General features: G+C 45.2%; 1 protein-coding gene across 7 annotated transcripts in view; it reads left to right on the forward strand.

Annotated features, from left to right (window-relative positions):
- FLNB (filamin B, beta) overlaps window positions 1–16,482 on the forward strand; it is a 137,606-nt gene that overhangs the window by 48,752 nt on the left and 72,372 nt on the right. For all 7 annotated transcript variants that reach the window (XM_012665408.1, XM_012665415.1, XM_012665422.1 and 4 more), the window contains exons 2-4: window positions 8,209–8,457; window positions 9,989–10,086; window positions 12,313–12,460. In XM_012665408.1, the coding sequence (XP_012520862.1) occupies window positions 8,209–8,457; window positions 9,989–10,086; window positions 12,313–12,460 (495 nt within the window). The remainder of the gene's footprint in view (window positions 1–8,208; window positions 8,458–9,988; window positions 10,087–12,312; window positions 12,461–16,482) is intronic.

Genomic DNA, 16,482 nt, shown 5'->3' on the forward strand with positions numbered 1-16,482 from the left:
AGGTGAGGTGGCCTCACCGCAGGACAGACCGAGCTGGAGTCAGAAGGTCATGAGGACCTCCATTCACAGCCAGCATTTATTATTTCAGCTGGAGATGTTCGCGGAGCAGTCGTAGCTAGAAGCCGTGAGCGGGGGACAGACCGCCACCGTGCTGTGGCCTTGTGAGCTCACTCTGGGATTTACCCTGAGGCGCCCATGGCTGGACTACTTGGGCTCCTCAGCTCACCACTCATGCTCAAGAGTCCTTGGGGGCCTTGTCCTGTCAGTCATCCAGAACTGGGTGCAGCAACAGAACACGTTTGTGCAGGGACCTGTCACTGTGAAGCCTAAAACCTATCATAGCTTAGAAGCTTTCCATTTTGAAATGCCTTTCCTTTTTCCCTTCTTTCTTTAACCTTTCTAACAGAGTTAGAGTCCTTGTTCTAACTTTTAAGAGATTTCCCAATAATAGTAAGTGGAAGGATATTTACTATATTCTAGGCCCTTTAATATACCCTTCTCATTTATCATGTAGTCTGTTGTGGCTTCGTTGTTGGATATAAAGTAATTCTCAAAAATGATAAAAAATTTTTTAAAAGCGGCATTGAAAAGAAAGCCCCTGGGTGATGAAAATGAAACTTTTATTAAACCGATGCCTCTGAACTAGGAAATAGGGTGTTTGGGATAGATTACGAAGCAATAAACCATCATAGGTTCTATGAACTGAAAGTTCACCAAAGTCTGTGTCCCAAAATAAAAATAAGGTATTTATGAAATAATTTGTTCCAACTATTTCAGGCAAAAATGGTCCAGCAAGTGAGAGAGAACAGAAGGAATAGTTGGCAAAGTAGGAAACTTGAAGTCTGAGGTTATGCATAAGGAATGTGTTATGGGCCTATAGTAGAAATCTCAAATCAGGGATTTGGGAATGTTTACTCAATTCTGTTGCAGAGAAAGCCTGGCCACCACTCCCCCATGCTGTGCCCAGGGCAGGCATTGCTAATCTACAGAGTAATCGCTGAGTCTCAATTCTCCTGCTTGTTCATGGCAGACACTCGTAATGCATTGTAGCAGTGTTTCTTGCTAAATACAGATGTGGCTTCAGAATCTTTCTCAACACAGTGAAAGAGTTTTCACTTCATCTGCCAATACCATTTGCCACTGCTGGTCTATTATATCATTTCTTGAAAAATTACTAACATAAAAAGACCTACCACATAAACTCTATATTAACTGAACCTTGACATAGCGATGGATAAAAATTAATTCAAACAACTCCTTTGTAATTCTTTTTTCTCCCCCCCATCCTTTGTAATTCTTGAGTAATTCATGAGCACGAAAGAAAATCAGAAATCCAGCTGACCTCAGTGGCCCAGTCTACTCTTACTTTATTGTGTATTTTCTCTTACCAGTTGAGATAGGCCCATGTGACTTCCGGTCTTCCAAAGCCCAGAACATCCTCTTGTTATAGTTCAACTGCTATAACAAAAACAGTTGTGTAAGGAATGTACAAGTGTGGGTTTTTCAGTCTTCACGTTGGCGGGACATCTGTTTCTAGGACCCAGGTTCCTTTCCTCACCTTGCCTGGCCTCTCCTGGGGCAGGCCCAAGCCAGGTGACTGTGATGTGCGGGGCTCTGGCTGTCAGAGGGAGTGAGAGTGTGTGGAGCAGGCGTGTCCACTGTCCCCACCTCAGAGCAATGGCACTCATTGATGAGACAGCCACACTACTGAATTCCAAGGGAGACTGGAAGAGCCATCTAGCAGGAATCCGCAACATCTGGGAGGGAGAAGGGAGGAAGGATTTTAGTGGCCAGAGAGCGGCTTTTGCCACAGATACGCATCAGTCATCAGGCTGTGAGTCACCTGGTTGTACGGCTCTGCCTTATTCCACACAGCCCTTTGTTGGTTTGAGGCCTGGAGAGAAGCCCTGAGCAGGGGAGAGAAGCCAGTGTGGCCCTTCAGTCCTGCCCAGGGGCCTCTGGGGTACCTGAGCCAAGGTGCACAGTCCAGTCCATCATCTGCTGTGTGGATGGAAGGACTGTTGCACCCTTGGAAATGTGACCCGGGTCCTGGGCAGCTGACCGACATGGTCCTCCTTCACCTGGTCTGGGGGGATGGGTTGCATCCGGGCCAGGTGTTGACCGAAGAACTGAGGAGAGTGGTCAACTGCCTCCTGTTAGGTCAGGTTGCCCTTTTGTTTGTACAACTGGGGCCTGCTGTTCAGCTGTGGTTTGTTCAGGCTCAGAAAAAAGGCAGATGGGGAGAGACTGCAAAGCTGACTTGGAATGTCAGTGGGCACCAGGTCCACCGCCTGAGGCTTGGACACAGGTAATTTGAGCTCTGCAGCGTAGGGTTGCCTTGCCGCCCTTCGCAGATGCTGCTGCTGGAGGCTCACCCAAGCAGCCAAGACCGACAGGAAACCACGGTGCAACCATGGTGCAAACCTGCAGGTCACACTGCCTTGAACTGCTAAGCTTTCCCTTTTTCCCCCTTGCCTTTGTTCTTTGTGTCTCAAACTTGATAAGAGCAACCTATTCTTTTCAGTGGTGATAAGAATAATAGTAATGATAATACCAGCATTTAATGACAACCAGTGTGTGGGGGTCTGAGTGCTGGAGATGTGGTATCGCATCTAGTCTTCCCCGCAGCTCTGCTCGTGCTCCAGTGTTGTCCCAGTGAAGAAACCAAGGTGTACAGAGGGGCAGGGCTGCAGAGCCTGCACCTTCGCTGAGCTCTCCCTGCTTGCTTTCTAGCCCTAGCCCTACCCCTACCCCTAATCCACTGCACCCTTACTGAGCTCTGGGGAGCAAGACAACCCAGGTCCTGACTTTGTAGAGCAGACACTTTGGGCAGAGGAGGCGGATGTGACACAGATGACAGTCTGATGACAGTTGTGGTAGGTGCCCTGAAAGAGAAGGGCCCGAGGCGTCACGGAGTGATTAACAGGGAACCCGTTCTGGCCTTGCGGACTGAATATAGAAGAGGCGTTAGCCAGGCCAGGAGAGGGGATGTGGGGGAGCTCCAGGCCGAGTGGGCTGGGGGCCAAGGATTGAGGGTGAGCTTGGGGCAGCACAAAGCTGGGAAGTCAAGGAGGGGACAGACTCCTGGCTCATATGCCTGCTTTTTGTGCCATATTCTTTTTCAGAAACATCTGATAAAGTATCAGTAGTTTGGTTCCTGGGTGGTTCTTGTTGCCTCTATGGGACGGGGGGTGTCTCAGGCCATGTTGTTCTCCTAAACCACCCAGCTCAGAAGTGTCCTCCTTGCAGCGTCATGGGCCAGCCTCCTCTTGGAGCAGGAGAGCAGGGCCCTTGGAGGCTGTGCTCATGGCCCTCCTAATGAATTACTGGCTTCAGAGAGGTGACAAATTGAACATTTCAATCCTCTGTTAATTCACAAGGTACTTCCTCTCATTTTTTACTTAAACACAACGCTTGGATTATGGCTTCTGGGCTTCCGGCCCTACGGAAGAGTGTTTGGCACATAGCAGGTACTCAAATATTAGCTACATGAGTATGGCAGGAAGGAGGGAACATTTATTAAGCAGCCTGCTGTGCGAGTGGCATTGTGCTTGACTCTTGGTGTTCTCTTACCTTCCCACTCCTTTCAGCAACCCTGCAAAGTTGTTCACTGTGGTCATTCCCGTTTGGTGGATGAAGAAAAATAAGGTTCAGAGAGGGTGGATGATTGTTCACAGTGACATATTTAGTTGAGCCGCTGGTTCCAGAGCCTGTGCTTGCAACTGCTTTGCCACACTGCATCTCAGGGGCTTATGGAGATGAGAGGACAGGGAGCAGAGTGTGTGGCACCCTGTTCCCCAGATGGCCAAGTCACAGTGCAGAGTGTGGTCTTGGTGACTTGTACTGAGCACACACCCCTATCTCTCCTCGATTCCTCCGGAGTCACTTGGTGGCTGTTTCTGACCCAACAGGTAGCTGCATGGTGGCCAAAGGATGACCTGTTGTCCTTACCCAGTAGAGGAGAGAGGGTGGGGGGCTGGGGCTGGTTCCAGAGCCCGTACTTGCGACCACTTTGCCACCTTGCTTCTTGGGGGTGATGGAGATGAGAGAGCAGGGAGGCCTCTCCTCATGGGCCACAACCCCTGCCACCCTGGTTAATCGAGAACACCCAGGAGGGAAGGTGCCGGAATTGACTTCCAGGAGCTCCCTGAATGGTGTAGTGCTGGAACGTAGCGGGCATGCAGATAGCTGCATAGATCTGGCTTCTTCTGATGTGAGTAGAGAGAGGTGAAAGGCCACCATCTCCCTGACTTCTGGGAAACTTGTCCACAAAGATGTTTCCAAGATGCTTCCAAAGATTGCCTAAAAATAGCTGGTTTCCACCCCCATAAATGCACCCATTCCAGAATGCCTCTTAACAAGGGATGGAGAATTGATGTACTGAAATGATGTGAAAACATTCCATCCCAGAATTTGCAGTAGCTCAAATTAACTTACTAGCTATGGAAAAAAAAAAAACCCAAAAAACTCACCACCCTCACTTATAAGCAACATTGGATCGTTTTAAGTAGTTTGAGAAAATGTTTGTGGTTTGAGGGTCAGTGTTGTCCAGAGCCAGGACTAGTTATGTGGGAATTGTGATTGGCTGGATTTGGGGAGGAGAAACCCATGGCCAGATTCCAACCCACTGAAATCCAAGCAGATTCTAGGACGCTTTGCGGGTGTGGTGGGTGTTGGTTTATTTTATTCCTCAAAGACTGCTCCCCCCTCCCAACAACTCTCTCCTGCTTCCAGCTGATCTTGGCTTTTCCTCCTTGTACATTTATGTTCCATGTTTACATTCGGCGTAAACGTTGCAGCGCACACTCAAGTCTGAAAATTCTCTAATCTGTGATGGTCAGAGATTGACCCTGTGATGCCGTATAGCGTTTCATTGTCAAGGCGTGGAGAGTCTCCTATTTCATGTGGATGGGAACCGGGGAGGTCTTTTGGGCAAGTCTCCATCTTTTTATTGTTCCAAGAATTTGGTAGAGCATTTGAACCTTCACCTGTCAAAAGCACTTTTGGAATGAGGACTGCCCTCCCTCCAGCTTCTTAAAATAGCGGAATGAAGGTATCATTTATCCCAATGAGAGACCATAATGGGGACTTTCCCGTTTGGACACCCACCTTGAATTCATTGGAAACAGAAGTTCAGGGCATTGTATTTTTCATAAATTTGGCTCAGACTTTAACTGGGTCATATTTCCCCCAAAGTCTTTTTGAAAAAGGCTCATGTCTCATTGCTTTAGACCAACATGTATAAGCTGAGTGGGTAAAAATAGAGCGAACTGGTTTCATGTTTTGATTTATGAATTAAAGTTTGCTTTTGAAAAACATTTAATGTACAACTTGGGAAAGTCTGAGTTTTGCAGACCGATGCCTGTGGCTGAGTGGGACTTGCTAGCCCGTTCAAACCCCTCGTGGTGCAAGAGATCAGTGCCTGGAGGGTGCTAGGCCACCACCGGTACCCTGACGGTGGCGTACACACGCTTTACTATTTACCCCTCCTTCACCTTTTTGAGGAATTCTCTTCTCCCTTTATCTTGAATGAAGGAAACTGCCATGGAAAATTATTTGATCTGAAATTTCTGATGATCAGTATGTGCTAACTCTGTAATCAATAGCACTTCAGAGATCACCACATAACAGGACATCTAATCCAAAAAATTCAGTCACAGTCAAGGACTTTCAGCTGGAGAAATGTCTGGTCCCATGGGATGAATTCCTCAGCTATCCAAGTTTTGGGCAGGATCCCGGGTTTTATGCAGACCATTGATGCTTGATTGACTGCAGAACCTTAAAAGCAGGGCTGGCTTCATGGTCACACGACTTGTGTGCTCAGAAGGGCCCTGTCACTGGTTTAATGCTCTGCTGTTGCCATCTTGCAGTTCTTAATTTTTGGACAAGGAACACCACGTTTTCATTTTTCTCTGGGCCCCACGTAGACAGTCTTACTTGAAAGTTACTACTTATACAATTCATTACATGGAAAATCCTTGGGCACCTTAACTTTGGGTGAGAATTGCTTGAATTTAGTTTGTCTTACCAGCCAGTTCATGGTAATCTTTATTTTGTCCAGTTTAGATGATTGAGTTTTATTATGACTGAATGTGCAACTGTGAAATTACTGCTGATTTCTCCAGTTTGAGTGTGGGCTTTTATTTTATTTTATTTTTTTTTGAGACAGAGTCATACTGTGTTGCCCGGGCTAGAGTGCCGTGGCGTCATCCTAAGCTCACAGCAACCTCAAACTCCTGGGCTCAAGCGATCCTTCTGCCTCAGCCTCCCGAGTAGCTGGGACTACAGACATGCGCCACCATGCCCAGCTAATTTTTTCTATATATTTTTAGTTGTCCAATTAATTTCTTTCTATTTTTAGTAGAGACGGGGTCTCGCTCTTGCTCAGGTTGGTCTCGAACTCCTGAGCTCGAACAATCCGCCCGCCTCGGCCTCCCAGAGAGCTAGGATTACAGGCGTGAGCCACCGTGCCCGACCACTCTTTCAGTTTTGAATGACATACCACACCCTCCTTATCAGCATGTGCGTACGTTTTTCATGTGGTTTGAGTTGGGTTTCATTAAATGCAATTTGGTGTGTGTTTAACCAGTGTTTGGGTGGCTGGTGGTGGGTGGGGGACTCTTAAGATGAAGATGGCTCAGTTACTCCCCTACAGGTGCTCACAGTTCTGGAGTAGGGGTGGGAGGCTGAGGACCGGATAGCCCTTGTCCTGAGGAAGAGGTTCCCGGCACAGTCACATGCAGCGGGTGAAGTGTCCCCAACCGTAGGATCTGGTGCTTGAGTGGTGAGCCAGGGTTTGTCGACAGGAGTGTGGGGGAAGGGTCTTCCCATCACAGGGATACGGAACACATGGAGAGGTCCAGGGGTTCAAAGCAGGATATAGTCCCAGAATGGAGAGCCATTGAGCCTGGAGTGTATGGGGTATGTTGTGTGGTGGACAGGGCTGGACAGCGGCTGGGTTGTGTAGGTTCTGAAGGTGCAGTATGTTTAAGGAGTTTGACTGTGGGAAGCAGGGAGCAAGATGAATTTGGAAGCTCAGGGGTTTTGGGAGCAGTGATTCAACTTCCTGGCCGATGAGGACTCTGAGAGAGGAGAGGAGGGGCCATGTATTTATTGGTGGGGTGTTGAAAAGGATTTGCCAAAAGATTTAGGTACAGATAGAACTGATACACTGTAGAAACTACACTTGGGATTTGAAGGAAGAGCTCAAGACAGTTCTGATATTTTTCGGCTTGGAGTCCTGGTAGAAGGGGAGTGGCTGTAGAGCATGTTTGGTGGGGAGGGGATGTAGAGAAATGGAGAGACACAGAGAGAGAGAGATCTTGAAGATAAGGCTTGAATCTTTATGGGTGCAGGTGGGGGTTGGAAAGATGACCGAGAGCTGCAGAGAAGCCACGGGGAGGGGAAAGCGAAACAAATGTCAGTGAGATTCCTGGGAGGTGCTGGCTAGGGGAATGGCGTGTTCTGTTAAGCCAGGGGAGGACTGACCACCACTTAGGCTAGTCACTTACTCTCCTGGCAACACTTTGCCCAGTTCTATTAGCTTAACCGTTAATGGCTTCCTCTTATGAGTGACTGACTTGTCAGACTAGCAAAGATGAAAATGATTGATAATGCTGAGGACTGGTGAGATTTGAGGGGAAACTGTCCTCTTAAACCCATAGAAGGGAATGTAAACAGAAACAACTTATTGAGAAAAGATGTCTAGGACGTAATGATTAGAGAAAAGAAAATGTTTTGGACTGGTTGTTTTGTATGATATAAATTCAGGCAGCAAACACATACAAATGCATGTATGCAAATGCACAGTATAGCAGACTGTATATACCACCGGGTCCCAGGTGGTTACCTCTGGAGATGCAGTCACCGCTTTTTATTGTATACATTTCTGAAATGATTTCTTTAAATTGTTAAAACCCTTTTTATGGAAAATTTTAAGCATACGTAAAAGTAGAGACAGTGGTGCAATGCATTCTCGTGTCTCCATGATCTGGTAACACCTGTCAACAACATTTTGGAGTCATATTTCATCTTTTCTCATCCTCAAGTGTTAATATTTTGAAACAAACTCCAGCCTTGCATCCCTTCGCTCCTACATATCTCAGTATGGTTCTCTCATAGATGAGGACTCCGTTCACTTTTTACAAGGAGGGTGATTCACACTTGTATAACCCAAAGGAGTGACCAAGCCCGTGCCTCTCTCCCCAGACAGCAAAGCCATCGTGGATGGGAACCTGAAGCTCATCCTGGGCCTGGTGTGGACGCTGATCTTGCACTACTCCATCTCTATGCCCGTGTGGGAGGATGAAGGGGACGATGATGCCAAGAAGCAGACGCCGAAGCAGAGGCTGCTGGGATGGATTCAGAACAAGATACCCTACCTGCCCATCACCAACTTCAACCAGAACTGGCAAGACGGCAAAGCCCTGGGAGCCCTGGTAGACAGCTGTGCTCCAGGCAAGTGCCCATGGCTAACCCGTCTCTTCTGGAGGCTGGTGTGTGGGCCCTAAACGTCTTGGTCTTCAATGGGAACACTAGCTTTGCCGTCACTGGCGTATTTCTCCTGGTGTTAGCCCATCGTAAGATAGCTCATGGAGCTACAAATGGCTCTGTTTACTCTTCCAGAGGCAGGTCTTCCAGGTATTTCCATAGACATGTGTGAATTCAGTCATTTATCTAAATTCCCAATGAAGGCCTTGGTGCTTGGAGCAGGCCTTGGGTTTAGCTTCCAGACTCCAAAGCCCTGTGTCTTCCCACATTGGTGCCTAGTTTCCCATTGGCTTTGGAGAAACATGTGGCCCTGTTAGGTAGTGTGGCATGAGAATCTAAAAACTTCCATGGATTGGAAAGTACCCGTTTTTGTTAACCACTGGTTTGACCATATATGGCTTTCTGTACCCTTTTCTTTCTGCATTGCTGTGACATAGTGCTTGGTCAGGATCCACTTGGAGCCTCTGCCTCCCTTGATGGGCCCCTCTTTTCTGAGTGGTCGAGTGTACACCAAGGTTGTAATTATCCTCACTAGAGGGTTTAGATTGACGGGTGGAGTTTGCCCGTATACATTCAATGGGAAAACCAGAGCCAGTGCTATACACACCCCCTAAAATTAATTTTAATTTAAGAAATCTACTCTAATGCTCGCTTTGGCGGCACATATACTAAAATCGGAAGAATACAGAGAAGATTAGCATGGCCACTGTGCAAGGATGATACATAAATTCATGAAGTGCTCCATATTAAAAAAAAACTACTCTAATAATCATATTTTCCATTTGCAGGGTGTTCTGTGTGTGCTGGGCACATTAGTATTTAGTAAGCTAGTGGTTCTTAACATGCTTAAAGCAGAACTAGTTAGTGTCAGTTGGGTAGGGAAGGAGGCTGGCTCGAGGCCTCATTATTCCTTGGGAGCTGATAAATAGGTGTCATCTAGAAATAATTCAAAGTGCAGCAGTAGTTCATTTTCTAGTTCCTCTTCTGTGCTTTCATCTAAAGACACATTTTAGGATACTTCTTTCCAGTTTTAACCTGGGAATTTTTACTCCAGTTCTGTACTTCTTGTGCTTACCAGGATATTCTGGTTTGTGCCTTTGAGCAAGTAGATTTTTGCATCACACAGAATGTTAGTCTTTTTAGATAAATCCTGGAATAGGGTCAAAAACATCTCTCTTGTAAAAAGCCACCAGGATTTTTATAAGCTTTGTTTATTTGTTAATACCACACTTTCAAGGAATGGATTATCCCTACCTTACTGCAAGAAGGTGGCACCTAAAGGAGAAGTCTCAGCTAATGTAGGATACCTTCCACCCTCGCATGCTCATCTGGGATACTTTTTGACCATTAAATAAGTAACTCAGTGAGATTTTTGGCAGAAATTATTCTCTGAATTAAGAGACCAAACAGGTTTGGTTTAGGCATATGGCTTCCTTTAGCTTCCTTTAATCTGTTCGGGCAGCTAATGCTAAAAGCATCCTTTGTGTTGTGTTGACAGGTCTGTGCCCAGACTGGGAATCCTGGGATCCACGAAAGCCTGTGGATAACGCACGAGAAGCCATGCAGCAAGCAGATGACTGGCTGGGCGTGCCACAGGTACATGCGAGTGTGCTGTGTCCTGCGAGGCTGCCCCCACCCACTAGCTTGTTCTGTCACTCTGTGGTTGCCTTTCTAGGTCAGGCAGGTCGTCTGACCTTGGCATCGAACTTCAAAGAGCACTGCCTGTGGTGTACTCCCATCTTCCACATTATACCCATAATAACAGGTTCTCATTGACTTAGGTGCTTGTGGATCATCCAAAAAAATCTTTTTTTTTTTCTTTCTTTTTTTTTTTTTGTTGAAACAAGGTCATGTCATTCTGTTGCCTAGGCTGGAGTGCAATGGCACGATCATAGCTCACTGCAGCCTCAAACCCCTGGGCTGAAGCAATCCTCTTGCCTCAGGCTCCTAAGTAGCTAGGACTGTGGGCACACGCCACCACACTCCGCTAATTTTTTTAAAAATTTCTTTTTGTAGAGATGGGGTCTCGCTCTGTTGCCCAGGCTGGTCTCAAACTCCCGGCCTCAAGTGATCCTCCTGTATCACCCTCCCAAAGTGCTGGGATTACAGGCAGGAGCCACTGCACCCAGCCCAAAAATCTTTCTGTCACTCTTCTTTGCCACACGCTGGCAAGTTTTCTAGTATTTCTGCTCCAAATATTTTAAAGACTATCTTTAAACCCCAGACTACAAATGTGGACCTTAACTATTAGGTTGAGCCATAAGAAATTGCCAGTATCTGACCATTTTTTAATCTATGTAAAAATAGGTAATTTTAATCCAGTATCTTAAGAAAGAGTCACAGGACCTAGAGCTTTAGAAAAAAATATAAACCAGAATAACCCACCATTAATGGGAATTGTAGAAGAATTTGCAGTGCCTGTAATCCTATCACAGGAAAATAACAAGAGCACTCAGAAATCAAATATGTCTTGGATACCATCTGCGGTAGGCATATTGCCTAGTTGAGGTCCAGTCTTCCTGGCAGGGAGGGAAATTAGTGTTTTCCTTCTAAAAACTCCCCCAAACAATTAAGCAATGTCAGTCCCACATTCAAAGCCCTGGTAAGTTGTACGTAGCCAGCCCTGGGATCGATGACTTTGCTATAGGCTCCCTTAAGGTCTGAGTTGGTTCTCAGACTTGAGTTCAGTGTATTTTGTAACAGGACTCCTTGGAAAATAGAAAAACATGCCTATTTCTTTGGTTTGGTTTTGGAGTCATGTCTCTGCTACATGGCCCGTTTATTGGCTCATCTAACCCTCAGGAAATGGTGTGGTATGAATCTCCACATGAATCTAAAACCATCTCCTTTTGACGTTCATGTGATGCTGGCATGGTAAAGTTGTTGAAGGAGCTGCCTGGAAGAAATGCCAAATCCACACACACCCTGCTTTTTATGGAATGTATTGAAGGCGACTGTTCAAACCCAAGTAGCTGTTTTGTTCCTGCAGGCTAATCATCAGAGTGGTTTCTGGTGGTTTTTATCACAAGGAGAGGGAAGCTGGATGGATCTGTTGTTCATTGTACTTGGTTAACCTGGTTTATGAGACAGTCTTCAGTTCATATGAGGAAGTGGGCTTTAGCTTCTTAGCACCTTTGTTAGAGGCAGGGAGGACTTTGCGTGCTGTTTAGGGCTGAGTCAGGTGACAGAACTGAGGCAGTGACACCGTCAGGAGGTCACCTCTCCAGTGTGGGTCCAGTCCTTCTCCTAACTGAATGTCAGGAAAAATTCAAACCATCCCTGGTTTTTTAATAGCTCCTAATAAATCAAGACCAAATATCTAATATGTTATGTGTTGTATCTTTTTTATTTTATCTTAATTTTTTTATTAGAGTTAATAGAGTTTTAGTAGAGTTAATAGAGATACAGTCAACGGATATATGGAGCAAAGGAAAAAGCCAGTTAATTGGTGCTTTTTTGTAATCTACTCTAATCCCATATGTGCTCGTTTCTTTTTCCTGACTTGCTGTAGCTTATCCCTTTATCCTTTCTGGAAAGTTTGACCTGGGGAGTAAGTAGACTTGGGGGAGGGGAAACAGACTCTGGAAATTACATGCAGAATTTTCTGCAGAGGGACCCCCCCAGCTTCCAAAGAGGGCAGTGAACACCTCTAGCAGGTTAAAAGCACTGATCTTGATGTGTTGGTTTAATGTAATTTTACTTACTGAGAAGCTGACTCAATTTCTTAATATTTGTAGTGCTTGTTTAAGAGACATTTAAAAAAATTTCAGTAGCTGCAAAGTGATGTGTTCTGGGTGTTCACCCACCATGTCATCATTCTAGGTCATCACTCCTGAAGAAATTATTCACCCAGATGTGGATGAGCACTCGGTTATGACTTACTTGTCCCAGTTCCCCAAGGCCAAGCTCAAGCCAGGGGCTCCTCTTAAACCCAAACTCAACCCGAAGAAAGCCAGGGCCTATGGCAAAGGTAAGTTCTGGTCCTATTGATTTGCGACTGGTCTCTGGTGTTGGAGATTATTATGTGGCTTCGGGAGGAATGTTCTCAGAATCAAGAATGTACAGGCTTAATCCTTAAAGATACTCCAGGCCTCCTTTGTCACATTTTTTTTTTAAACCTAAACAACCACTTATTTATGACCATTTTATTCTGCCTGTGAATCTTAAGAACTGCTTCTGGGGCTGGGTGTGGTGGTTTATATCTGTAATCCCAGCACTTTGGGAGGCTGAGGCAACGGGATTGTTTGAGCCCAGGAGTTGGAGGCTGCTGTGAGCTATGATCATGCCACTGCACTCCAGTCTGGGAGACAGAGAGAGACCCCATCTCAAAAAAACAGAACAGAACAAATATGCTTCTGCTTTCATATGATGCTGAATGATGAGTTTGCTGTGTTGTAGTTGTAGTGAAGTAACCCGGGGACTAAGAAAGGGCTGTTGCTTCCATTTTGCAGAAGAGGAATCAGAGGCCTGGTCCACAGGGGGCTCCGTCTTAACCCAGATCACCAGAGTCAGTGTTGGGGATGGGGCTAGCACCTGGGTCATCTGGCTGCTGATTCATTTATGCTGAAGCTGCCCCAGATTTCCAGATGGAGTGGGAGCTATTGTGAGCCCCTGGTAGACACTTCCTTGCCAAGACATCCTGTTTATGACTCAGGCAGCAGCAGGACACCATTCTGCTCGGAACATTATAGTGGGTTGAAGTGTTTGGAGGCATTTGGCGTTCTGATTGGCACATAACTTCAAGCACGTTTGCTTTCTGAAGAGAACAGTAGTTACACGGTTGCATAATGTGGTTTCTGGTAAAAATCAGCACAGCCAAATACAGCTTTTCCCTTTTTTTATAGGGAGGGGAGGGGGAGTGCATTTTGTTTCTTTTCTTTTTTTCTTTTTGAGATAGGGTCTCACTCTGTCATCCAGGCTGGAGTGCAGTGACCATCATAGCTCACTGCAGCCTCGAACTCTGGGGCTCAAGCGATCCTTCCATTTCAGCCTCCCAAGTAGCTGGGACTACAGGCACATGCCACCATGTCCAGCTAATTTTTTATTTTTTATAGAGCCTGGGTCTTGCTATGTTGCCCAGGCTTGAACTCCTGGCCCCAGTGATCCTCCAGCCTTGGCCTCCTAAAGTGCTGACGTGAGCCACTCGACTGGCGTGAGCCACTGTACCTTTCTTTCTTGATTTTCATAATTAAGAAAATGTTATCACAGTTGGGATTAACATTTATACACACACAATATCCTGTATATCCTCTCTCAGCATTGACAGTTGTTACCATTCTAACTTAATAGTTTTCTCTTGCCCTTCATGTGTGTGCACGTGTGTGAGAACACATGTGATTGTTGAATTACTTGAAAATAAATTATGGGCATGGCGACAGTTCAGTACATCAGTAAGCCTCTTCTATGAATAGGATATCCACAGTATTAATTATCACACATAAGAAAATAATTTCATATCATCTAATATCAAATTTGTATTCAAATTTCCCTATTGTCCTAAGATTGTCTTTTATAGTAGTAGTTGTTTTACAAAGCAAGGTCTGATTAAGTTTCACTTACTACATTTGTTATTTCTCTTTAGACTCTTTTAATGTAGAATAATTTTCCCAAACTGTTTTTTTTTTCCTTAATGGCATTGACTTTCTAAAGAGTCCAGGCGTGTGTCTTGTGGGATATCCTATCAAACATTCCCTTTGAATATAGCATTTTTCTGCTTGATATCAGCTTAGTCTTAAAAAGACATATGACCAGGGCAGTGGTACTGACCACGTGCTCTTCTTAACTTGGGTTTTCTGATCTGTTTTTTTGGCATGATTTAGACCAGGAGATAGCCTGATAGTTGCGGAGCAAACCCGCTTCCCATTTGAGGTTCTGTTTGCAACTAAGTGGGGTCTGTGTGATCATTGCTATTGCATAGGGACCGGGGACTTTGTCTGAAGACCTTTGCCCATTCTCAGTCACTCGACTGGCACGTCCATGCTTGCTTTAAAAGTGCTTTCTCTGGGCCATAACCAAAGGCGGTGGCTGGAATGAGGAATCTCTGATTTTAAAGATTATGCTTCCTTAATGGCAAAAAGGTTGCAAACAGCCAAATAAATCTCTTGTCAACAAGATTGGTCAAACGGACTGAATCTAATCAAGACATAAAATGCTTGTTTGTAATAACCTTATCACTGGCTGTCCAGTTTCCCCATTGTTAATGTGAGACGGTTTCCTTTCATGGGCTGTTTTCTAGAAAATGACCACTTGCTGTGGCTCAGGAATGTGGCTGGTCATTGCCATTTCCTTCATCTGCCTGCCTCTTTGTAAGAGTGTGCTTGTGAGGAAACACCCTTTTTTTTCCTTTTACATTTATATATGTGTGTGTATTTATGCATTTTTTATTGTGGGGAAATATACATAACATCAGATTCACCATTTTAACCACTTTTAAGTGTACGATTCTGTGGCATTAAATACCTTCACAGTGTTGTGCCACCGTCACCACCATCCATCTCCAGAACTTTTTCAACTTCCCAAACGGAAACTTCATTTTCATTAAACAATAACTCTCCATTCTCCCCTCCCCTCGGCTCCTGGTAACCTCTATTCTACTTTCTGTCTCTAAGAAAGTGCCTATTCTAGGACCTCATAGAAATGAGATCATACAATGTCTATCTTTTTTTTTTTGGAAGGCAGAGTCTTGCTCTGTCACCCCGGATAGAGTGCAGTGACATCATCATAGCTTACTGAAACCTCCAGCTCCTGGGCTCAAGTGATCCTCCTGTGTCAGCCTCCTGAGTAGCTGGGACTACAGGTGTGCACCACTATACCTGGCTAATTTTTCTATTTTTAGTAGAGACAGAGTCTTGCTCTTGCTCAGGCTGGTCTTAAACTCCTGATCTCAAGCGATCCTCCCACCTTGGCCTCCCAGAATGCTAGGATTACAGGCGTGAGCCACCTTGCCCAGCCAATGTCTATTTTTTTGGTCTTGCTTACTACACTTAGCATGTATATCATCCATGTTGTTGCATGTGTCAGAATTTTATTCCTTTTTATGGCTGAATAATAGTCTATCATATATAACATATTTTATTTATGCATTCCTTTGTTGATAGACATTTGAGTTGCTTCCACCTTTTAGCTGTTGTGAATAACTGCTGCATGAACATGGGTGTACATACAAGTATCCAGGTCTCTGCTTCAATTCTTCTGGTTATATACCTAGAACTGGAATTGCTAGATCATATGGTAATTCCTATTTAACTTTTTTTTTTTTCCTTTTTAAGTAGGAAGATAAAATGTTCATTTTAAGTGACAGGGCCACAGTGTGAGGCCACATGGATGGGACTGTGAGATGTTATTCTTGTCCTGTGGTGAGATGAAAGCCAGGGCCAGTTTTGCTCTCTCTCCTATGTGGCCACATTGCTTCATTTCTGTCACCTGAGTCCAGGAAGAAAGGACATTTCATCTTCTAGTTTCTGAAAGAGTTGGGAGGTTTGTTTTATTTTGTCTTTTGGATGTCGAATGGATTCCAGTTGTCAGCCAGTTAGCACTTGTAGATCCATTCACAGAGCCCTCACTTGCTTAGTTCTAGTGGGTTGAAAGGAGAGAGGGCTGGGTGAGGTGGACCTGCATCCACAAATAAATCTTTGTGGTGGGCACCTTACATTACAGGGTTAGGAATGTTGAAAGCATCCATCCATGAGCTAATCAGAAAGCTTTTTCCAAAACCTGTGTTCTGTATGAAACATTTATTGCATTACAAGCCTTACACACCCTTCGATCTGAGTAATCAAGAGACCAGTTGTCTCTGCGTGGTGAGCGTAACTGCACAAGTCTGGAGTGTGAGGATGTGGTTCAGCCTCCTAACCAACCGTGGTTAGCCACAGGAGATGAGCCCACGCCAGGCCTTTGACAAGCTGCAGATTACGTTTCTCAGGCTTACTCAGATGGAGTGGGTGTTTATCAATATTTTAGGTGCATGTTTAACTCTATTTGGTTTTTTTTTTT

Source organism: Propithecus coquereli, unplaced genomic scaffold (assembly GCF_000956105.1).
Source record: "Propithecus coquereli isolate 6110/MARCELLA unplaced genomic scaffold, Pcoq_1.0 Scaffold1, whole genome shotgun sequence".
NCBI classification, from domain to species: Eukaryota; Metazoa; Chordata; class Mammalia; order Primates; family Indriidae; genus Propithecus; species Propithecus coquereli.